The sequence below is a fragment of the Engystomops pustulosus genome, chromosome 3 (assembly GCF_040894005.1).
Source record: "Engystomops pustulosus chromosome 3, aEngPut4.maternal, whole genome shotgun sequence".
In the NCBI taxonomy this organism is placed as follows: domain Eukaryota; kingdom Metazoa; phylum Chordata; class Amphibia; order Anura; family Leptodactylidae; genus Engystomops; species Engystomops pustulosus.
The window spans coordinates 185882212-185906828 of record NC_092413.1 but is presented as its reverse complement, the minus strand read 5'-3'; the positions used below and the strand labels follow the sequence as shown (position 1 = coordinate 185906828).

At 41.0% G+C, this 24617-nt stretch overlaps 1 protein-coding gene across 2 annotated transcripts in view; it reads right to left on the bottom strand.

Annotated features, from left to right (window-relative positions):
* Window positions 1-23583, bottom strand: part of LOC140122447 (beta-galactoside alpha-2,6-sialyltransferase 1-like) — a 37583-nt gene extending 14000 nt beyond the window's left edge. Inside the window, exons 1-4 of one of the 2 annotated variants that reach the window (XM_072143322.1) lie at window positions 23408-23583; window positions 10963-11564; window positions 9134-9231; window positions 4079-4180 (exon numbers count right to left, since the gene is read on the bottom strand). In XM_072143322.1, the coding sequence (XP_071999423.1) occupies window positions 4079-4180; window positions 9134-9231; window positions 10963-11521 (759 nt within the window). In that variant the 5' untranslated portion in view covers window positions 11522-11564; window positions 23408-23583. Of the gene's footprint in view, window positions 1-4078; window positions 4181-9133; window positions 9232-10962; window positions 11565-16223; window positions 16385-23407 lie in introns of those variants that run through there. The other variant, XM_072143321.1, reaches the window with a different exon arrangement.
* Between the last annotated feature and the right edge of the window lie 1034 nt (window positions 23584-24617).

Genomic DNA, 24617 nt, shown 5'->3' with positions numbered 1-24617 from the left:
CAGCGGAGCGCCAGCTCCATGCCAAGAAACAACTAACATAGTTTTAACTGCAGCACCTTTAATCTACTACTAGTTCACTGCCTCCATACATCGTCCCCTTATCAAACGAGCTGTGTCAGGCAGAATTTTGGATTGTTTTCATGGCTTCCATGTTAACTTTGTCGCCACCCTGCTGTGTAATCCACAAAATATACTGGCAAACTTTTATCATGTACCGATATTATTTGAGCGCTTCTTGCTCACCTCCTTTGGTTCCTCTCTGCTACCCATTGGTTTGAAGCCTGAGTCCATTTAGGGTATGTCGCCATGCCACTCTCTAGCCTTCCGCTGCTGCCGCTGCCTCTGCATGCCGTCCCCTATAGTGTCAGGGTCAATTATTGGATGTTTTAGCTGCTATCTAGCTTCATTCTGTCACTCTGTCATGGCCATGCTGTTGCCCATAATTTTGGCATAATGGTGCATTTAAGCAGCCTCAGAGGCATCCATGCATGCTGCCCCTGCTGTTTCCTGTCCATTTCCGTGGTGTTTCCATCCTTTTCTGAGGTTCCCAGGTGTTTGGCCAAGCTTCCCTGTGCAGAGCCTTGGTCCCCTTGAAAAATGCTCGAGTCTCCCATTGACTTCAATGGGGCTCGTTACTCGAAACGAGCACTCGAGCATCGGGAAAAGTTCATCTCGAATAACGAGTACCCGAGCATTTTAGTGCTCGCTCATCTCTAGTTGCAACGCCACAGCCTATCTGAGTATTGTTGCTGACCATGTCCATCCCTTTATGACCACAATGTACCCAACATCTGATGGCTACTTTCAGCAGGATAATGCGCCATGTCATAAAGCTGGAATCATCTCAGACTGGTTTCTTGAACATGACAATGAGTTCACTGTACTCAAATGGCCTCCACAGTCACCAGATCTCAATCCAATAGAACATCTTTGGGATGTGGTGGAACGGGAGATTCGCATGATGGATGTGCAGCCGACAAATCTGCGGCAACTGTGTGATGCCATCATGTCAATATGGACCAAAATCTCTGAGGAATGCTTCCAGCACCTTGTTGAATCTATGCCACGAAGAATTGAGGCAGTTCTGAAGGCAAAAGGGGGTCCAACCCGTTACTAGCATGGTGTACCTAATAAAGTGGCCGGTGAGTGTATTTTATTTGTACTAGTATATTTTTGGTTAATTCAGAATACAGTTCTGTATGTATGATAAGTCAGCTAGTCTCTGGGGGCCCTGCAGCTACCGTAATATATTTTATATGAATAGTCCTGATATATGTGTATAACCTTTTATTTTATGTCTATATTTTTAAATAAATACCATTATTAAAGACTAGTGAAGAATCTATAATATATATCACTTCACCTCTTTAATTTTTATGACTTCAAAAGTTGACAAGTTATATGTGCCATATGGAGCATGGTACACCACAGGTTTAGTATTTGTTGGGGAAAAGACCCCTTGACCTGTACAAAGACAGACGTTACCCCTACAATACCCACACCTTCCCCACCAGTAGAAAAACAGTGCAGGATTTGGTGTACCAAATTCTCTTTCTGCCATCATTCTATCTTCATCACTGAAAAAATAAATGAATGGAATATCTATGACTATAATTATTCAATATACCTCTAACAAAAGAAGATGGTTCATCAAGTCCAACCTTTAAGAATTAAACAAATGTTTTTTTCCCGTAACCCGTAATATTTTTGCTCTCCAGAAAGGCATCCAGGCCTCATGGACATAGAGTTCACCATAACAACAGCATATAGTTCCATAGTCTCATTGCTCTTACTGTAAGGAATCCCTGTAGAGGCTGTCTCCTGTCTATGGTGATGGTAGAACCGCCTCTCCTCTAGGTGTAGAGCCCCCCCTGTCTATGGTGATTATAGAACCACCTCTCCTCTAGGTGTAGAGGATGCCCCCTGTCTATGGTGATGGTAGAACCACTTCTCCTCTAGGTGTAGAAGATGCCCCCTGTCTATGGTGATGGTAGAACCACCTCTCCTCTAGATGTAGAGGATGTCCCCTGTCTATGGTGATGGTAGAACCTCCTCTCCTCTAGGTGTGGAGGATGCCCCCTGTCTATGGTGATGGTAGAACCTCCTCTCCTCTAGGTGTAGAGGATGTCCCCTGTCTATGGTGATGGTAGAACCTCCTCTCCTCTAGGTGTGGAGGATGCCCCCTGTCTATGGTGATGGTAGAACCTCCTCTCCTCTAGGTGTAGATGATGCCCCTTGTCTATGGTGATGGTAGAACCTCCTCTCCTCTAGGTGTAGAGGATGCCCCCTGTCTATGGTGATGGTAGAACCTCCTCTCCTCTAGGTGTAGAGGATGCCCCCTGTCTATGGTGATGGTAGAATCGCCTCTCCTCTGGGTGTAGAGGATGCCCCCTGTCTATGGTTGTGGTAGATCCTCCTCTCCTCTAGGTGTAGAGGATGCCCCCTGTCTATGGTGATGATAGAACCACCTCTCCTCTAGGTGCAGAGAATGTCCCCTGTATATGGTGATGGTAAAACCGCTTTGCCTCTAGGTGTAGAGGATGCCTCCTGTCTATGGTGATGGTAGAATCGCCTCTCCTCTGGGTGTAGAGGATGCCCCCTGTCTATGGTTGTGGTAGATCCTCCTCTCCTCTAGGTGTAGAGGATGCCCCCTGTCTATGGTGATGATAGAACCACCTCTCCTCTAGGTGCAGAGAATGTCCCCTGTATATGGTGATGGTAAAACCGCTTTGCCTCTAGGTGTAGAGGATGCCTCCTGTCTATGGTGATGGTAGAACCATCTCTCCTCTAGGTGTAGAGGATGCCCCCTGTCTATGGTGATGGTAGAACCTCCTCTCCTCTAGGTGTAGAGGATGCCCCCTGTCTATGGTGATGGTAGAACCGCCTCTCCTCTAGGTGTAGAGGATGCCTCCTGTCTATGGTGATGGTAGAACCATCTCTCCTCTAGTTGTGGAGGATGCCCCCTGTCTATGGTGATGACAGATCCTATCTCCTCTAGGTGTAGAGGATGTCCCCTGTCTATGGTGATGGTAGAACCACCTCTCCTCTAGGTGTAGAGGATGCCCCCTGTCTATGGTGATGGTAGAATCACCTCTCCTCTAGGTGTAGTGGATGTAGATAAGGGGCATCCTGTACACCTAGAGGCGAGGCGGTTCTACCATCCCCAAAAAACAGGTGTCTAAAGCCTAAACAAAGGCCAATGTGCCTTAATGTGTCACAAAAGAATGCTGGGTAAGTTAAAGCATTACAAAGTCATTACCACATAAAGAGACACATGTCAGAATTTGTGATCCAGTTATTAAGACCAAAACTGTCTGTAGAGGCAAGGGCTTACAGTATGCTGCATAATAGCATTTGAGGTTAAGGTTAGAACTGCAGAAACCAATAGTCGCTCAGCTATGGCCTTAATGCCTTATGTACATGATATTGTGTATGATGCAAAGTTCAATTCTATGTTTGTCTCATTTGTGTGAATTGGCTGAGATTATGATTTCCCAGCAGTTCTATGAAAAACTACATAAAACATTGCATCACTATTTGGACAAAATTACATACTCATTACTTCTCTACCAACAAACACAAAGGGGGGGATTTATTAAGACTAGCTATAATACATGCTCTGGGATAGGACAAGAAAGGGAGACAAAGATATTGGACCCTAATGCTTAGCTCACTTCCCAGTCGATTGCCTTGCAAGCCCTAATGACAAAGGACAATTAAGAGATAAATCCTCCCTGTGCAGAAAATTCAAAGACAGGAAAAGACAATACAAACAAATAAGAGGAGTCGGGTCAGAACCAAAGGACAAACGTAGCACAAAATTGCAAAGTCAGGGAATAGTCAGAACCCAAGCCAAAAGTCTAGATACCAGGAGACACAGGTCAGAATAACACGCTAACAAGGAATCTGCTTAGACACGACTATAGCAAGCACCCTAAGTGGGGTGGCCAAAGCTTCTATGTCCCATCATGTAAACAATGCAAAACAGTGTTTGAAATGGGTCTCTAAATGCAATGCAAATGTCAGTCAATTAAAAAAAATATGTAAATATGTCTTCATTCGGCTTGTTTAGCCTTACCTGATATGTATCTGCAGTATAAGGGGCTGGATCCCACAGTATTAAGATCACATCTTTATAGATAGGGTTTGTCGAAAAGTTGAATTCACCCTGTGTAATAACCTGCAACAAGAACATAAGGTATTTATTACATTATAATTGTGTCATGTCTGCAGTGCAGCTTTAGCTTTAAGTCTCAGTTCATTTGTTGTATTTGTTTTAACTTTGATCTCTCTAAGCCAGTGATGGCTAACCTATGGCACTGGTGCCAGAGGTGGCACTCAGAGCCCTTTCTGTGGGCACTCAGGCCATCACCAGAGATGACTCCAGGTATCTTCCTGCAGTCCCAGACAGCCCAGGACTTTCTGTGCACAGAGCTATATTAAAGTGACACCTCTACCTGGGACTATTTTCTGCTTTATTGGTGTCCTCAGGGTGCTGGTATCAATAAAAGCTGTGACAGAGAAGGGAGTATAAATCACAAAATAAATTTCTGGGTTGGCACTTTGCGATAAATAAGCAGGTCTTTGTTGTAGTTTGGGCACTCGGCCTCTAAAAGGTTCGCCATCACTGCTCTAAGCCTTTCATATGTACAGTATATGGGCTGTAGTTATATGTGTAGGTACAAAACTGCCCATAATAGCTTGCTACTCGTAGAACCTAGAGTAGAACTCCTACATCACCCAAATATGAACAGTTTTACCTTAGACATATCTGATAAATCTCCCCCCATGATCTGGAAGGTGTTAATCTACTTGACAACAAACTATTAGGGGCTCATCGGTTCAATTTCTGCTGACAAGTTCCCTTTAATATCAGATAAAATGTCTCCTTTGGTTAGAACTTACAGCATATAGTCAACAAGCCTGTCACGATAAATCACAGGTGCCAGGACACAGCTTATAGGCACAGCAGTATACTTTATTACCACAAACTGTATAATAATAATAATTCCTTAATTTATATAGCACACACAGATTACGCAGCTCTGCACAGAGTTTGCTCAGCCCGCGGGCTGCCTAAGCCGGGGGGCTTCAGGACTGAATGTGCTCTTTACCGTTAAGGGCACGGTTCCTCCTGCCCCCCCCCCCCTCCGGTTTCTGGTCAGATTGTGGCCAGCTAGTTCCACTGGCCACTTAGGGGCAGTGGTCCAGGATATTTATTCCTGAGCGCGGTGCTAGTCCAGCCTATGTGGACTGCTCCGCGCTCAAGAGATCCCACCCCACCCTCCCAAAGTTATTATTGTATATTATTGTTTTTTGTTAATATATGTCATTCTTCTTGCCGGTTTGTTATTTGTGTTGTTCATTCTATGTTGTTGTTGGTAGTCACAGCTTGGCCTGTGGTGTAATCTTGACCATCTCGGCTGGTAGTTAAATCACCTGACGGACCAACTAGGACATGCCCCCGCGTAGGGGGCATGTTTAGGGAAAGGGTCTGGGTTCCCCACAGGTCGATTATTAGTTATTATTAATAATAAAGCTGTGGCCGACCCCCACTTTTCCTCAAAAGTTGTGTTGTGTGTTGATTTTGAAGGGGGGGCAGGGGGCATGATGTTGGGTTAATCATTAGTACGGTCAATCTCCCAGATCAGTCCCTGTCCCCAATGGGGCTCACAATTTAATCAACCTACCAGTATGTTTTGGAGTGTGGGAGGAAACTGGAGGACCCGGTGGAAACCCACGCAAACATGGAAAGAACATACAAACTCTTTGCAGATGGACCTGGATGGTATAATTTATCACCACCAACTGTATGTCCACCTTGGTTGTAATCATGTGCTGCATTCAACATCAAAGCATCAATTTGTCATTTATGTGTACAAGACAATAGTGCTAAACCACTTGCCCACCGAATCTTCATCATGGTAATATAAAGCCGTCGTTAACCCTCTATGTGTAATGTGCTGTTTTTCATTTTCCTTCCATGCATCTCGATGACCAACTGAGACGATTCTTTGTCCAGGTCGGGAACATGTGAGTAAAACAGTAGCAAATCTCTGACACTAGTATCAAGATTAATCATTACAGAGGTCAGACAGATAACAGCATCCAGATATTACAAAACGCAATCTCTCCCAGACTGCTTTGTCCCGGTATAACTTATCAGGTATTTCCATGATATCACCTCAGTGTTTATGCCGACCTGTATATATTTGAATGTATATATTTGCTTGTAGAATTTGCATTGTGTAGTATCAGTGAGTAATCAGAGCCGGCCCGTGGGTTAGAATGAGCCGTGCACATTATAACCCACCCCATGGATAGATTTCTTTGCACTGGAAGTAAACAATGAAGCTCCCCCAAAATATGTAAAGGACTAGATAAGGAAAACCACGCCCCCTTATCTACCTTGTAAGGTAACTCCCTTGAGATCAAGCATGACCATCAGGAAGCCTAATGACATGATGTGGGATTAAATCCAAACCAGTTTATCTATTCCAGAAGGAACAGACTCCCAATTGTAGACAGCGCTGTTTCGACCTGGTTGGGTCTCTTCAGCACAGTGCAGGGAACTGGTTTGGCTGGGTGAGAGGCTTGTAACTAGGGTTGGGAAGTGAGAGTTCTCCTTACAGCGCATTTGGCCACTGTGTAGGCGTGTGGAGTCTTATAGCCATGGATGCTCCACTAGGAAAATACGCAAAGATGGGATAAGCGAAACCACGCTTCTATTATAGTTTCAGCAAGAACAGATCTAGAAAACTCTTATGATGTGATACAGAAAGTATATTGGAAAATTGTATAACTTTTCATTATACAAACAATAACATTCATTTGCTGAAATGGGAAAACCACTTTAAGCATTACTTGAATTTTATAAAAATTGGAGCTAGTCGACAAAATGTGGCAGTAGGAGGGTTGCACCACATGTAATACACATGCATCTGGTTATCTAGGTAGCTGTGTATGTAAATGTGTTAACACGTTGCCTTTACATTGAATTTATAAAACATTAATCTAGAATTTATCTCAACTCAGTGTAAATATAATGTAAACGCAATGTAAAATCAGCCAGCTGAATGGATCACTATATATCTACATTGTAGATTGCTCCGGCGACCCAAATCATAAGTAGTGACTATTATAATAATTATTTATTTATATAGCGCCTATAGATTACACAGCGCTGCACAGAGCTTGCCAAATTGGTCCCTGTCCCCATGGGGCTCACAATCTAAACAACCTACCGGTATGTTTTGGAGTGTGGGAGGAAACCGGAGGACCCGGAGGAAACCCACACAAACACGGAGAGAACATATAAACTCTTTGCAAACGTTGACCCGAGTGGGAATTGAACTCAGGACCCAAGCACTTCAAGGCAGAAGTGCTACTCATTCAGCCACCGTCCCGCCCTTATCGAGTTCCAAATGGAAATCAGGTGGCGCCACAATATTGGTGCTTTTCCAACACTCACGACTTGTTCTGTTTTCCAGCAGAAAATTGTGGCTCTGATTGTAAACCTGACACTTTTCTGGCACTTCTATTTTTCCGACTTGTTTTGGGCACAATTAAAGCAGATAACAGCAAGTCTAGGGATTTCTATTTCACCTTCATGAATGGGGAGACAGTTCTACACCTTATTGTTTATGCACCAAATCATTAACCCCTTGCGCCACAAACTTGCCTATGACTGAAAATTATTGCACGCTTCCAACTCCAGCTTGCGCCCAAATTAATAAATGCCCCCCATTGTGACGCTGCGGCCACAGGACAAGCCATGCATCTCTGTACTGGGGAATTACAGGTTGTAAACATAAAAAAAGGGCCTGACATAGAAATGTGGTGACCAAGACAATGTATACATGTACGGTATACTGGTGCTGTGTGTAAGGCCACTTTCACACAGTTAGTATTTTGCATCAACATTTGTAAAACAAATGTAACATTGGATCCAAAGCGAGGAAGATGCAGATCTTTTCATTGTACCTTTTCCTCTGTGTAGATTTTACTTCTGCTATTGGAATTTAAATACTGATTTAAAATACTGATCAAATTTTGACAGTGACAGTGTGAATATGGGATTAGTATTTTTAGTCTCTGGGTTTTGTATCAGTCTGAAAAATTACACTGTGCCTTAAAGTTAATTCTTCCATTTAAATCCATCATGATAAGCCAGAGACACTTACTCATAGATCCAAGTACTGTGACTGTGGTAAACTTTTCAGATTTGTTATTCATGGCTTCTTTCCTTCTTTGAAAATTATGCTTATGAGCCTGAAGGGCTCCTAGGGGTGATACCTTCTGTGCTGTAGCTTCACAGGTTGTTATACTGTCTTACCTCCTCCTAAACCCTGGCACTTACCCCTTCCCTGTTCCTAATGTAATCTAAGGGCAGCAGCAGACATTGGGAGGGGAAGTGCTCCTACATAGTGATTAGCTAACCTCACACAACAGTGGGTAGGCGTTGTGCCGCAAACAACGATACCATGCCCAATGTTTGCAGCCTGATAATCATCGGTGTGAGAGCACCATTTATGAGCTATCTGGAATAGAATATTACTTCATTGCCCGCCTCTGAATTTTTTGGCACAGTAGGTTGCTTCATACAGGGGGAGATATGGACATGAGACCAAAGAGAAGAGTGGGGACGCGTGCTAGCCATAGAAACAACAGCTAGTGCACACCCATAATCAACTGCCGTGTGAGGGTAGCCTAACAGACAGAGCATAGAGGGCCTCTGAAAATGGCCCCCAGAGCATTTAAGGTTCATTAGCATTATATTAGAAGGGTTAGAATTTTAGAAGGAAGGAGGCCATGGATAACAAATATAAGAAGATTACCACAGTCACGGTGCCTGGATCTATGAGTAAGTGTCCCCGATTTATCATGATGGATTATGATAATAGATTTCCTTTAAAGATAGTGTTATCCAATTTTAGCAAAAACCAGAGCATAAGATTACTGCATAAGCTGCAGTGACTCAGCTCAGCCACTACACAGAGAGTGGAGCTGTCTGCTTCCTGTTCCATTCTCTGTTTATCAGCCGCTGCCGCTATCTGTGATGGTGGTGGGTGTTGTAATATCACTGATCTTATACTGAAGGCAAAAAAATCTTCACAATAAACATTAGATTTACCTGGGAATTTATGAGACGGAATGTAGTTTTTGATCCCACATCAGACTCAAAATCTTCTGTAGGTGCAGCATTGAACCTAAGAACAGCATCATGGGAGTCTGTTAATGCAAAAAGGTAGTTTGTGATCAGTATACTGCACTAACAGTCTTAGATAAAGGTCCCTGTGTCCGGAACAGTTGAGTAATGTATAATTTTATGCTTATAGTTTTCCTGAATGTGAACTTTTCTTTGCCATTTATATGTACAATAGATCTTGTGATGTATGACAACTTTGCCTATTACTTTCTTTACCTACGTCTATCAGTTTCTTTGCTATCCTCCCCAGTTTAGTCTTTACCTGCAGTAGCTGTCTTCTCTGGTTGTGCTGCTTATGTTACTGATGGAGGGGAGGAGCTGCTTCTCCCTGCTCACTCTGGAGGGAGAAGTCATGTGATGCTGCTCTGTGCAGCTCACAAGACTGTCTTAAGTCTAACAAGCTTTACAATAGACTCTACCCTCCAGCTCCTGCACTTCACAGTGCCCTTAGCGCTCATACAGCACAGGTTATTTCTGCTACTACTTATGTTATGAAGTTGCTCCTACATGTGACTATAGCTGCCAGGTTAGTAACTACATACAGTAGATCCTGTACATACAGGCATGGGAAAAAGTTTTGAGAATGACACAAATCTTAGATTTTCACATGATCTGTTGGCCTCTGGTTTTTATGTGTGTTTGTAAGATGTTGCTCATTCCTGAGCTAACTCTGCACTGCTGGTAGCCTGATCCCAAAGCTGAAATACTTGTAAGTGCCGGTCCTGGCGCTTGCGGGTCATTCTTGGGCACCCTGGAGCCTTTTTGGCAACAATGGAACCTCTCTCCTTGAATTCCTTGATGATGCGATAGATTGGTGACTGAGGTGCAATCTTTCTAGCTTGGATACTCTTCCCAGTTAGGCCAGTTTTGTGCAGTGCAATGATGACTGCACGTGTTTCTTTAGAGATAACCATGGTCAACAGAAGAGAAACATGATGTCAAGCACCAGCCTTCTTTTAAAGTGTCCAGTGGTATGATTCTTACTTAATCATGACAGATTGATCTCCAGCCCTGTCCTCATCAACACCCACACCTGTGTTACTGGAGCAATCACTGAAACCTTGTTAGCTGCTCCTTTTAAGGCAGGCCTGCAATGAAGTTGAAATGTGTTTTGGGGGAAAAGTTAATTTCCTAGGCAAATATTGACTTTGCAATTAATTGCTGTTAAGTTGGTCACTCTTTATAACATTCTGGAGTATATGAAAATTGCCATTATAAAACCTGATACAGTAGACTTGTAAAATTAACATTTGTATCATTCTCAAAACTTTTGACCATGACTGTACTGTGCTGAGCTCAGTGGATTATCTTGTTGGAATCTCATTGGATTTCCAGCTATCCTCCTTCTTAAGAGAACACAAGACATCATTGAAATTATGGGCAGATGGTAATGGACTCAGCCCAGAGCAAAGACCAGAGGTAAGACCACCCACTTCACTGCTGTTGAGGAAGATTTCTGAAAAGTAGCTTCAGAATATAAAAATGCCTCTGGAAAGGAAAGGGCCAACATCACATCATGGACATCATTCTTTTTTTTGAAAGGGGGGATCACAGAGTGTGGCAAAACTAACCCATTTTACAGTGAATTGTCTCCATTTTGGTATTTACATGTATAGCTTTCACCGGCAAACTTGTGGCCAACAGCAACTAAAGTGTGTAATTTGTGATAAACTGTATGAAGTTTTCTCATGCAGTAATTAACCCCACAGCACACTATCCCTAAATCTGATCCCAGTCATGCTAGTTTCACTTACCTATCTCCTGTCCAAGCCTTGAACCCCTCATAGATCCAGCTGAAGATACTACAGCACACCGTCTTAGTTTACCCACTACCTCATGAATATCCTTGTTTGGTAGATACTGACTCTCGTAAGTGGTATTGTTAGGTAGGTCAGATTCCTTCAGTGTTGTCATGTTCACCCGGTATTTAAGCTGACACAAAATCTCATGTGGGCTGTGTTGCTGGTTCTTTCTGCCCTGAAAGTCGACTTTATATTTGTTCATTGCAATGTAATTCTTCTTCACTTTCTGTAGTCTTAAGGCAAGGTCTTTGGAAGTCATCTGCCTCTCCCACAATTTGGTTCTACGGTATTTAGATTTCATTCTGTCTTTTGGTAAGTCCTGTAACTTCTTGGGTGCATCTGTGGTGTTCTCGGAGTTATTAGTAGGTGATGTCAAGCTGGTTAACTTAAACTGATCCTTCGGAGAATTGCCAAAATATTTTGAATTTCTTAAAAGACCAATGTACAGAAAGCAGGAAATGCAGGCGGTCATAGAAGTGATGAGAGCAAATATTCTGAAGATGCGAACCATGGCAACCGGTACTAAGAAGATGAAATGGGCTGTTCTTTAAAATCTACAAAGAGAATGAAAAGGTCAGTGAATACAGTAGCATTCTGAACAAACTCATTAAATCATTAGCATTTTAGAGTGATCTGGGATACTTAACCATCCATATGTCCTTATGAGTCACATCTGACCCCTCTTTGATGCTCCCTGTACATGTATGTTGCTTTAGTTAAGCCAGTGTAGTACACCCGGGCTTCATTGCACATGCACCTGCCCTAAGCAACATATATGTAACGGGAGCACCAAAGTTGGGTCCAATGTGGCTCATAAAGACCTATAGCTGGTTAAGTATCCCAAATCACCCAGAAAATTTACTCTTAAGTGGTTATCTAGGAGACCTAGGAGTTTGATGACCTACAAATATCACATAACTGGGAGTCACCTGCCAACCCAGCCAATCAGCTGTAAGAAAAGCCAGATCCATTTGGGCAACTGCTGTCATCCTTAAAAAGAAATCTACCATCGGGAATCTACTTTCTGAAATAGTTTCCATGGTAAATTCTATTTAGCTTTCCATAAAAGCAAATTAACTGGAAGTGCTATTGGGGGTGGGGAGTTGCCCCTGTGAGCTCCAAGGCGAAGGCGAGACAACTGAAGAACAGAAGACAATGAGCAGGTAGGCGGAACTGCAAGGACTACTGGGGGTGGTGAGTAGCCTTCTCCCCAGAGCTCACAGGGGCTACACCCTGCCCCCAGTAGCCTCTACAGTTAATTTGCATATAGATAAAATTAATTTTATTTTAGGGAAAGCTAAATAAAAGAATTAGGGTTTTAGGATAGTGCAGGAAGAGGGAATCTACTTTGGAAACATTCAGAAAACAGATTCCCAATAGTAGATTTACTTTAACTGCTCACTAGGAACAGCAGTGTACATAGTATAGAAACTATACCTGGAAATGCACATAAGCCCCAATCACTTGGTATCATCTTTTTAATTAAAAAAAACCCTTTGTGACATAACCCAGCAACACCTAGCTAAACCTAACTGAACCCAACTATAACAGCTCTACATCCGGACTGAATGCTCCTGCTCTTCCACGCTTCCATGATTGTAGTTACCGTTTTGCAGTTGTGTGTGTCCATCTTCCCCATATTTCCTTCTTGATGTTACTCTAGAAGTAACCCATTAAATTGATGATTTATAAATAAATGAATGAATAAATGTTTTTTGGTTTAAAGGCCTCCCAACTCACCCACAAGTAAAATTAGCATTTTATAGGCCACATTAGTCAGGACTCTCTGACTTGGTTCTGGGCTCGTGAACCACAACCAGGACTGTTCTGCTGGAGCTCTGATTGACAGCTTGCCTTGGAGAGATAGTTTTCTTGGCAGGGCTGGGTGTGTGTTTTGTGGAAAGCTGAGTGATATCATCTACGAGCTAGTGTTTGTTTCAGGTGTAGGTTGAGTGATGGATGGATGAGCCAGTCAGTTGTTGTGGAGGTGTCTGGAAACTGAAACACTTCCACGTTCATCTCCCAGTTTCTGGTTATACTAGTGTTTTGTATCATTGAGATTATAACTTCTCTGTTTTTTTATTTGACATCTTGTTTCGTTTTTGGACTACTCTTTGCCAATTCTGTATCTCCCCGCCACCTTTGCTTTTGACTCAAATATCCTGACTACGCTTGTGTCTGTCTCTCTTTGTTCACATGTCTTCTGTTCTGGGCACTTACACAGAGTAGGGACAGTAGACCAGTTGTCTTCCGGGGGGATAGCGCAGAACTGTCAGTTAGGCAGGGTCAGGAGATAGTGGTTAGCTTGGACCTTTCACCTTTTTATCTGCCTTTATAAACTTTATAGATTTACATGTTTCTCATTGATCTATTATTTTATAGAAAATTTAGTTTTGATGCAAAATAGCTCCACCAAAGCCATGTCTGATGGTACAGCGGTTTTCTCATTTTTTAAGATGTCCAGCACCATGCAACACCAAACTTTTTGAACAATAATTGACAATGGGGCACCTTTACTTACCCAGAAAGAGCATTTTCCGACCGGAATACACATCTGCCACAAATCTTAAATCCCGCACTGAGTATCGGATCATCTGACGGCCCGCCCCCAGATTTCTGATGCATAAAAGCCAGCGCAGCTGCGCCACAATTTGATCACGTGCAACACAATCCCCAGATAAATACCTGTCACAGCGCGCAAATCCTGAAAATGTTGAAAATCTGACGAAAGTGCGATCCGCAGACCCTTAGTAAATAAGCCCCAATATCTTTTGGAAATAAGTTGTAAAAGGAAAACCTGTGCACCAGCAGACACAAGCCTAACCTGGTGCACAGTAAAGTTAATTTACATGAAGACATAAAAGAAATTTTCTGTAACATCAGATTAGGGATATAGAAGATATTTTCCAGTTCATCTGGAAAATGTATAACTTGTCCTACACAATGATGCTTTTACTTATGAGTGAGATTGGAGGTGGTAGTTTTCCTTTTATATGAAAAATTTATAAACACTAATGAATGAGCAATTAAAATACATATATCTGTGTTCATCATTTCCTATCTATATTAGCACACTACTGCACAATATTCTCAGCATTTTGTGGTATAAGATGTCCCTTTCTTAAGAAAGGAATTCTAAGAAAATATGAGCATATGTGTGCAATGTATGTGTCACAAAGACCACAAACTTCTTTATGTGACACGCAGCGATTTATACAGTCCTCGGATTTGCACTGCCTTCATATCTCATTGTGTCTAAATTATGATCAAGCCCTTGTCTGTATGTTACATGGTTATCATCAGAATTAATGAAAAAAACCGAGGTGGCACATGATCTGATAGCAGCACATATTTCCTCATTTTAGTGAAAGGGAGAACAGGTTTCAAAATTAAAGGAGAGTGACTTAGAGTGTCCGAGAACCTCTAATAAGCAAAGATTGGGGAAAAGGCTTGGCCGCTGAATACAGTGTATAACAAATATTGTTCTTGAAGTGTTTTTCCAGGCCCTTATACAATTTGGTTGGTGAGAGTACAACACCTGCCGCTTACCTGTTATACTCTATGGTCACCTTCTCATAGCAGTGAATGATAGTTCACTGGACGGATCTGTGTTTTTCACCTGCAATCATCTGGTATATATCTGGTATATGGCTAGTGCTCCAAGTTCAGCTGTAATCATGGAATATATATGCATTTTTCACAGTTCTGCTGCTACTAACTAAGGTTACACTGATCTCCAGGACCAATACCTAAAGCCTCATGCACATGACAGTGTGAAGGGGCTGTGAGCTCGGCGCACACAGCTCCCATACCGTTCTATTGTGCTTGGTTACATTATGCTAAAGCACAATGGGGCACATTTACTAACAACAGTGCAAACTGCACTAAATGCAGTTTGCCTGTGTATAGTGCAGAGGGGGCCAGATTTAGGATTTCTGGTGCACGTTTTTCATAAATCTGGCGCTCTCTGTACTGCTCTGATAGAGTGCATTACTTTTTTTTTTGGTGCACTTATAACATGGGGCGTGCAACACACTTCTGTCGGACTTTGCATGTTAAATCTGGCACACGGTCCGACGCATGAGTCTAGTGCAGCTGCGCAACAAAAGTTAGTGCAGCCAGTTTGCACTAAAAAGTCCAAAAACCCAATGACCATGCTGGGCATTTTTAATGGACATCAACAGGTTGAGCAGTGATCAACTGCTGATGTCATAATGACCACAAACAATAGCAAATGGCCTGTTGTTTGTGTGCCACATGCACAAACAGTCATGTGCATGGGACCTTTCGCTGCAGTTTTGGAAAACACAGGCATCATGGAGGCCAAATGTATGCTCATCCAGCACTCCTCACCTCTCCATTGAAAGCTGAGCAGCGGCATCATAAAAACAGCAAAAATAGCACTGTTTTATACTTTGCGACACAGCTGCCAGGCTCGGTCATGATGCAGTGAGACACCGTTTTCTCATGTCTCTGTGACCGGGTGATATAGACCTCCATAGGGGAACGTGATGTGACTGCAAATTGTGCGGCTGTATCGTTTGCCCAAATGTGGTTGTGTGCATCGGGCCTAACAGAGCACCTATTCCAGGTTGATGGGGCATTAACCATTTTAGTGTCTGAGGCTGTCTTCTGATCCAAATGGTTACATTTGGATCAGTTACATTTTAGATACATTTTAAACAGCCTGTATAAAAATAAACCACCTATATTCACGTTCTCCGATGCTCCTGTTCACCCACAGTGATGCCTGTCTCTGTATACAAAGGTCACCGACCCAGAATGCGCACCTTTTACAGCAGGGCATTCCGGCAGTAGAAGGCGCCCAGCTTTGGTCGGGGGCACCATTGGCCTTTGTATATAAACACTGGCTGTGGGTGAACGGGAGCGTCGGAGAAGGTGAGTATAAGCAGTTAATTGTTATTATAGCCACGCCAGCCAACATTTTTAAACATTAATTTTCAGGACTTAAACTAACACTTGCCCTGGTCTAAAACTTTGATTCAGTAAATAGGAGTCATCCTGGCAGCTATTCTCCACCAACCAGCTCAACTGAGAATTATCCTTCAGAGAGTAAAAATGCATACAAATGCAAAAAATCAACATATTAAAAATGATAACTGCCTAAATCAAGGTTAAAATATTAAATTCATACAAAGATTCTGGCACATTAAAGCGGTGAGAATAATATGAAATACACAAACCCACATCACCTGTGTGGTTTCAGCGTCACGTCCTGCCTTCTGTTTAGCAGCTTGGAGGCGGTAAGAATAATCTTTTCAGTACAATCTCTATGATAGCCATCAGCATTGTACAAATTATTCGAGGAACATTATTAAACTCATTTGCCTTTGATCGTGCTGATTGTGCTCAGTCTCTCCAAGGGATGGGCACATGAAACATGAGTATGAAGAATAGTGCACATGCCGTCCACTGCTCTGCAGCTATACATAGCACATAACACATCAAGTTGTGATTAGCGGTCATTGAACTGCTCTGCAATATCACTCAGTAATATTCCAACTAACAAAATCATTCTGAAAGCCCCTGCACTTGGCTCAGAGTTGCCATGAATTTTCTGTATGGAATTGGGCATATGCAGAATACAATACCAGCTGTGCCACAGAGATTGGCAGGTGCTAGGTCATGATGACATTGTGCCCGCCACAATAACATCAAGAAAACAAGCAAATAACTCACAAGGAAGAGTATTCTAATTCCTTATATTTTAGGAAGTTCAACATTTTTTTATTATTTCCTTTTCCTTTTATGCTGAATCTAATTTAGGTGAAAAGTGATACACAAACACAATGTCATGTGTGTATATTCTCCTAAAGGGAATAGGTCATGTTTAATATAATGGAGTAGCAGCAGGTTGTGCATTAGACGTTAGATATAGGAATATACCTTTAAGACAATATTTCATAATACCAGGAAAAGAGAAGTGAATCTAAAGCACCAGAGCCTAAATGTCATCCCACTGCTTAACAAATCTCAAGTAACTCCTTTGCCTAAAACTTTGACATACAGCATTTATTGCTGAACATTCTGAACAAGGACAAAACAAGAGCAAGTATTTTCAGATTACATAAACCAGACTGGTACCATTCCTATTTTTTCACGGAAATGTCTAAATGTCACAACTTTCCTAAAAATTAGGTAGGGCATAATGCAGGGGGGTGTAATCTACAGCACCTCTGCACCTAGAGATAAGTAGCTTTATAATACATTACAGGCAGTCCCCGGGTTACATACAAGATAGGGTCTGTAGGTTTGTTCTTAAGTTGAGTTTGTATGTAAGTCGGAACTGTATATTTTATCATTGTAATCCCAGACAGAACTTCTTTGGTCTCTGTGACAATTGCATTTCAAAAATGTTGGGTTGTCATAAGAACCAGGATTAACACTAAATCTTCATTACAGACACCTGTGATAACTGTTACAGCTGATCATTGTAGCCTAGGACTAAAGTACAATAAATTACCAACATCCAGAGGTCCGTTTGTAACGAGGGGTCGTATGTAAGTCGAGTGTTCTTAAGTAGGGGATCGCCTGTATTGTTGTGTGGTTTTGTGACGTCCTATATGTGTCACACTCTGTTTTATAGGTAGTTGGCATTTTGACAGGTTTGTTATTATGTTGTGCTGAGGGTTACTGTAATGATAGAGGAGAAGCTATGTGGGGCTGTAGATAGAAGTTGCAACCAGGAACCTTAGGCAAGGAGATCTCATCTGCTTTCTGCATAACCTATTGCACATCCCAGTGCCAGTATTTAATATCCTATGCAATTTTTTCTTTAGGTCGTTATGATCATGAGAATATCAATTTTGTATAGGTTTTATTATGTTTTAATAAATGAAAAAAGTGTAAGTCTTTGTTTTGCCATATACTGAGGCCAATGATATTTGTCATTTTTTTCAGGATAAGCTATTTTCTGTTACAGGGTTCACCGCTGAGGCATTTTAGGACATGGAGATACCTAACATGTTAACTTTTATGGTAACATTCGAGTATAAGCCAAGGCCCCTAATTTTACCACAAATAACAAGGAAAACTTATTTACTCAAGTATAAACCTAGGGTGGGAAATGCATTTGTCACAGCTTTACCTAGTAATGAAATGTCCTGCAGCCCCCCAAATAATTAAATGCTTTGCCACCCCCCAAATAATGAAATGCCCTGCAGTGCACAGAGATGCATCCATTCGCTTTGCCCATGGCACACACCATGATGCGTCGTGTCACTACCGCTGACATTATAGGGTGGGCCGTGGGCAGAGTGCATGGACGGGTTTCTGCCTGCCCTGTTATATGTGAGGAGGAGAAAGAAGAGTAGCTGCATGGGGCATCAGGGAGCATCCAAGGTGAGTATGTAATTTTTTTTTATATACACACGTGTACATTTTTACATTTTGTTTAAATTTTTCTTTTTCACAATTTTTTTATGTCCCCCCTGGGGTACTTGAACCATAGGGGGTCTGATTGCTCATGTCATATACTGCAATACTTCTTTATTGCAGTATATGGTAATTTTACAGGATATCTTTTAAAGGTAATTTTACAAGTTGCAATATGTCCAATATGGACAATTGCAACTTGGTTTACATTTAGTTATATTGAATGCATTATTATTGAGAGTTTTTAATCAGTATGCTTTGGTGTGTAATATATAAAATGTATGTTTTTTATGATTCTATAAGTCATTTGTACCAAATAAAGGGGGTTTTCTAAGAAATAGATTTTGCCTTATATCCATTTGAAGTGTTGAAGAACTGTATTATTTGCAAATCCGCTATTTTATACCAGTGATATCCTGGCATTTTATTCAATGAGCACTAAGTATATACTCACCTGAGTTGAGCCCTCCTTATTAACATTATTGTTATGATAACCTTCTCTGATACCGTTTAGGCTTGAGGCTTTGTTCATATAAATGCAATGTCAACATTGGCTTAAACAGAAAGTAAATAAAAGTAAATGAAATGTTAATGCAACGTGAAATCAACGTGTTAATGCACCCAGAGGGAGCACACTGTGTGCCCACATTGACAGGAGTATACAGCAGCCAGTGTGATCTCTCTGGCTGCATTCACATGTTGTGTTTACAGTATGTTAACATTGTAGTAACACTAAGTTAACATTAAGGCAACATAATATTAACATTATGGTGCAGATTTATCAAGCTGTCTGAAAGTCAGAATATTTCTAGTTGCCCATGGCAACCAATCACAGCTCCCCTTTAAAATATTCATGAGCACTGGTAAAATGTGATGAGCTGTGATTGGTTGTCATGGGCAACTATAAATATTCTGACTTTCAGACAGCTTGATAAATCTGCCCCTATGTTTAAGTAAATGTGAAAGTCATTTTAATGGAGAGTTAACATAATGTAAATGCAATGTGAACACTGCTTTTTGATGGGCATAGAGATATCACACTATGATGCTGTCTACAGCTGATTGCACAGTGTCAGAGAAGATTATCATAAGACATACCCCCTCCTACTCTGCAGCGGACAAATGGTCATCCAGCACCTCCTCTCTGACAGTGGAGAGAATTATAATGGTCAGATACCAGGGCTGATACATGAGCATCTGTGGGTGCTAGAAATATAATTTGAAGTACCCCTGAATCTGTGTAACAATTCCTACATTATGGTATGTCCAACATCAAATGTGTGAGGTCCTATTTAAAGATCATATGGGAGAATTTATTAACTGGTGTTTTTGTCCCATCTTACATTAACCTGTCCTGTAGAAGTTTATTATTACATTTGGTGCAACTTTTGGAAGTCCAGGGTCCATAAAAAACAATCTTTACCAGCTATGAAATTAAAAATATTTGCACTAGAATTTGTGCTGGGTAATCGCATGCATTAAAGTTAATCTGTTGAACAATGACAAATCCCTCTTTATCTAAACCTTGTCCAGTCTCATGGCCACAAGTAAGGAAGCAATTCTGAAACGTGTAGGCAAAAACATTGTGTGGTTGTGTTTTCCCTGCATCTAATAAGACTAAATAAACATTGGATTTTTTACTTAAGCTAATAACAAATGTTGCTGCTTAAACCAGTCATCAGCCGTCATCTTATATACAAAGTCCAAGGTGAGAAGAATTTTAGCAGAAAATTGATCTCTGCAGAAGTGTCAACCTATGCATTATTCTCAGCAACCATTCTGAAAGTGTGAGAATATAGGATTTGGTGGGACATTTATCAAAATTTTTTAGTCTGTTTGACACCGTGCACCATATATCTCTATGGAGAGGGGTAAGGGTGAGCAGCGCTTACCCCCACCTCCTCTCCGTGCACCACCATGTGCCCGCCGTGCTACACGTCACCATGTGCCGGCGGGCACACGTTCGTGTCATTTTGCCCTTAGAAAAAAACATCTGTTTAGTTCTATTTTGCATCTGAACAGAAAACTCGCTTTTTGGGGAGGGAGGAAATCACTCCAGCCAGAGAGCAGAATAAAATTTAAACTACCATATATACTCGAGTATAAGTCTAGTTTTTCAGCACAAAAAATGTGCTGGAAACCCAAACTCGGCTTATACTTGAGTAAAAAAAAAATATAGATTTTACCAGGTTTTTGTGGTAAAATTAGGGGCCTTGGCTTATTCTTGGGTCGGCTTATACTTGAGTATATACAGTAGTTTATAGTGAAGTCATCATAGTGGCAAAAAAATTAAAGAATTAATATGCAAAATAGAAACAAAACCAGGTGCAATTAAAAAAAAAGCACCAGGAAAAGGATACTTCTGCCCCTGTGTGCTCACTTTCAGTAAAAATTTCTCAGTTAGTTTTACTGCTTTCTTTAAAAAATAATTGAATTTACTGTAATCGGGAGGTCACCAATGAAGACCTAACCGGAAAGTTCATGAGAATTATAAAATCTCTTTTAATAAATCTATCATCTATCTATTCTCGGATTAGGCTGTAATGTAGCACTCCAGGTTCAATGTAGAATTAAAGAGGACCTGCCACCCTAAAAAGTAAGTAGCTCCTAGTGCTGCTCAGGGGAAGAGGCAGCGCCTCGGACTGCAACTTCATGAATACACCGAACCGCTGTAAGCTTGGTCTGGCGTTTCTATCGTACAGCGCAGCAGTATCTGTTAGCTTTAACTGAGGTTTCCGATATAGCTAGCAGTGTAACACCGCTACATCTGAGGTCGCATTAGTGCCTTTTTTTATGGGTGACAGGTCCTCTTCAAGGTAAGACTTTGTTCCATAAGTGGTCAAGCGACCTTCAAACTTTTCATATCCCCTTGTTATGGGTTTCTACTGTGCTGCCGTGGACTTTCTCTTCCTATATATCTTCTATCTATCTATCTATCTATCTAGAATGTAAAAAGGCATTTGTTTTTTTTATTTTTTAACTTTTGTGCAGCTTGGACTATCTTTCTGTGTCTATCTATCTATCTATCTATCTATCTATCTATCTATCCATCTATCTATCTATCTATCTATCTATCTATCCATCTATCTATCTATCTATCTATCCATCTATCTTCTTATACATCTTAGATCTATCATTTATGTAAAATACAAAAAGGGAAATGAAAACAGCACTTCTGCATATTAAAAACAGTACTTTGGGCAAAAAGCCCACATTGAAGAATCCAAGAATTGAATGAAAAAGTTAGGGTACTTTCTTACCATGTGTCCATAGCAGCTATATAATTCCTTAAGACTGGAGACTAGATAAAAAATAGAAGCCGTCGGATCTGATAAATCCGGCTGGGCAATAAAGATGCAGTGCACCGGCAGGTCTCATCTACGCCAGGTCTGCGCACATTGTGCAATGGGCTCATAGAGGTTGACCTTAGTTGTATCCTGTGGAAATTAATGTTGAGACCCCCATTCATCCAGGAATAGGGTCTTGTTGCCCCAAAATAGAGAGGATCAAATGTAGATTCAGTACATATCGACCGTATCTTCTGATCAAATCAGATCAGTTTTTTTTATTCGCTTTTGATGTGTAACCCTAATTCTAATGAAAAAAATATGTAGAATATGAACAAAATAAGAAAGAAAAAATTGTATTTTAGAGGATTAGAGTACAGGGAACAATTGGAGCGACATCACTTTGGACTGATTTGATTGAAAAATTCAGAGAAGCATTAGAGAATGAAATCTTTAATGATTTGCTCATCTTTACCCCAAATAAATGAAATGGCATGATGGCATATTTAACATATAGTATTACCCTAGAGAACCCAGCAATATCTCCAGTAGTCAAATCGACAGTTCATTAGATGGAACTGGACCCCCATTCTCATTATTGGTGGGGTTCCAGCGGTGAGGACCCTAATAATCATCAGATTATCTTCTGTACTGTGAAAAGAGGATGACTTCATAACTTGGGTTGACCTTTGAATGATTCCAGCTCAATGCAAATGGCAGCAGATAGATAAGATAGTTAAGAGAAAGATGACATAGATAGACAGTTAAGAGATAGATGAATACGAAGATAATAGATGGATTCATAGATAGATACATACAAAAGATCACAGAAGAGACATCACTCCATGCAACCAGCCATGGAAAAAACTTTACCAACTTTATCACTTTAGTTTTGGAGCGCTGCCTCTTCTGTGGACCTAGATATTTATGGTTTGGACCAGAAACCATTTGGCTTAGCACCCTCCCAGAATTGGCTCCATGATGTGTTGCTGTGGAATTTCTCTAGATAGATAGATAGATAGATAGATAGGGTAGATATGAGAGACAGATATGTGATTGATAGATGGATAGATAAATAAATAAATAGATACAGTAGAAAGATAGGTAAGTATTGTAGATATGAGATGAAAGATAGAGTAGATAAGAGAGGTAGACATGAGATAATAGATAGATAGGATATACATAGATAGATAGATAGATAGATAGATAGATAGATAGATAGATAGATATGTGTGGTAGATATGAGATGAAAGATAGATATTATAATAGAGATAGATAGATAGATAGATAGATAGATAGATAGATAGATAGATAGATAGATAGATAGATAGATAGCCTAATAGTGCATCTTCTGTGTGTTTGGTTTAAATTTCTATACAGCGCAGCACAATATAATGGCTCTATATAACTAAAGATTTATTATCATTTCTCCTACTTTCAGCTGAAGAAATTATATTAAGGACCAGAGTGAAATGCAGGATTTGTACAACATTTTGGTGAAAAGTTTTATCATCTGACTCAGTATATGCTGCAATTTTTTTAAGTCCCATAAATAAAAATCTGACACATGTAAACACACCACAGCATTAACGCGAGACTCCTCAAAAGTGAAAATAGAACAAAAAAACAGTAGTAGTAAAAAATAACAGTAGGATTATTATTATGAACAGCATTGAGTGACATGTGTACAGGTATAACACTGAGTGTGCACTCACCGGTGTCCTCTGTGCCTGAGTGATCTGCTCTGAGCTTTGCTTCTTCTTGCTTCACCTCATCACCAACTATCATGGTACAGAGCCAAATAATCAAACCTGTCACCAGGTTAAAGAGACAGAAGCGTCCTCCACACAAATATAAAGTATTTGAGATCAGCAAAGGCTGCAATGAGGAAGACATCACTGACTGAGACATTAGTGGGCTAGGAGGGAGGTCGGGGCAGGAACTGGGAGGTACAAACACTCTCACTACATGTGACAATGCAAATTTAAAGTGACTTTGTATATTACTACGGACACATATTAACCCTTAAAAGAAGGTTTTGCACTACATGAAATGATGGCAATATAACACGGAGGAGGATTTAGATCTCTATAACTTTTAAAGCAAAGATACCGTCCGGCGCACAGGGGATCTTGCCACATGCTGTAGGTGAATGACGTCGCGATGGAGGAATAACGGAGCTCAACAGACAGGTGTAGCACTCAGCAAAAATCCCAATTGTGGGTGGGTCTAGCCCCCCCCCCCCCCACCCAGCAGGGTACACCAGGTGTTACTGCTTAAATAATTAGCATGATTGGTTAACATACATTTAAACAATAGCTATTCAATTAACACCTCTTATTGGTTAGTACATAATACATTTTACAGGTAACTGATCAACTCTCAATACATACTTTACATAATGTATATTTGCTATTAAAATATTGCTGGCAGGCGCACGGCTTATCTTAACACATGACTGCTAGCTAGTGAAGTTTCAAAGAGTCAGCAAGTCTAGCAGTCAGCCGGGCGCCATTTTATTGTTTTGTAAATTAGAAACACACATAAAAAAAACTATCGTGCAGCGGGCGACACAATCATGAAGACCGGTGCACTCAGTTCAAGGGGCATGCGCCATATTTCTGTCAGAGTTTCCAACATAAATGTGTCAGCCGTTGTGGGCGTTCGCCTTTCTGTGCACGGGATTGTGTCGTGGTGTGCATAGTGCAGCCGCAACACTAGCACAAACACTTCATAAATACATGTGCAAACAGTTTGCACATGTATTTATATGCAGTCTGCGCCAGAAAACTGTAACAGACTGTATGATAAATGTGGCCCATAGTCTTTTATCCAGTCTTTTATTGTAGTGGTATATAGGGGAGCTGGCATTTCCTTCATCATTTCCCTCCTCTTGTTTCTGAGGACACACCAAAGAATCTGCAA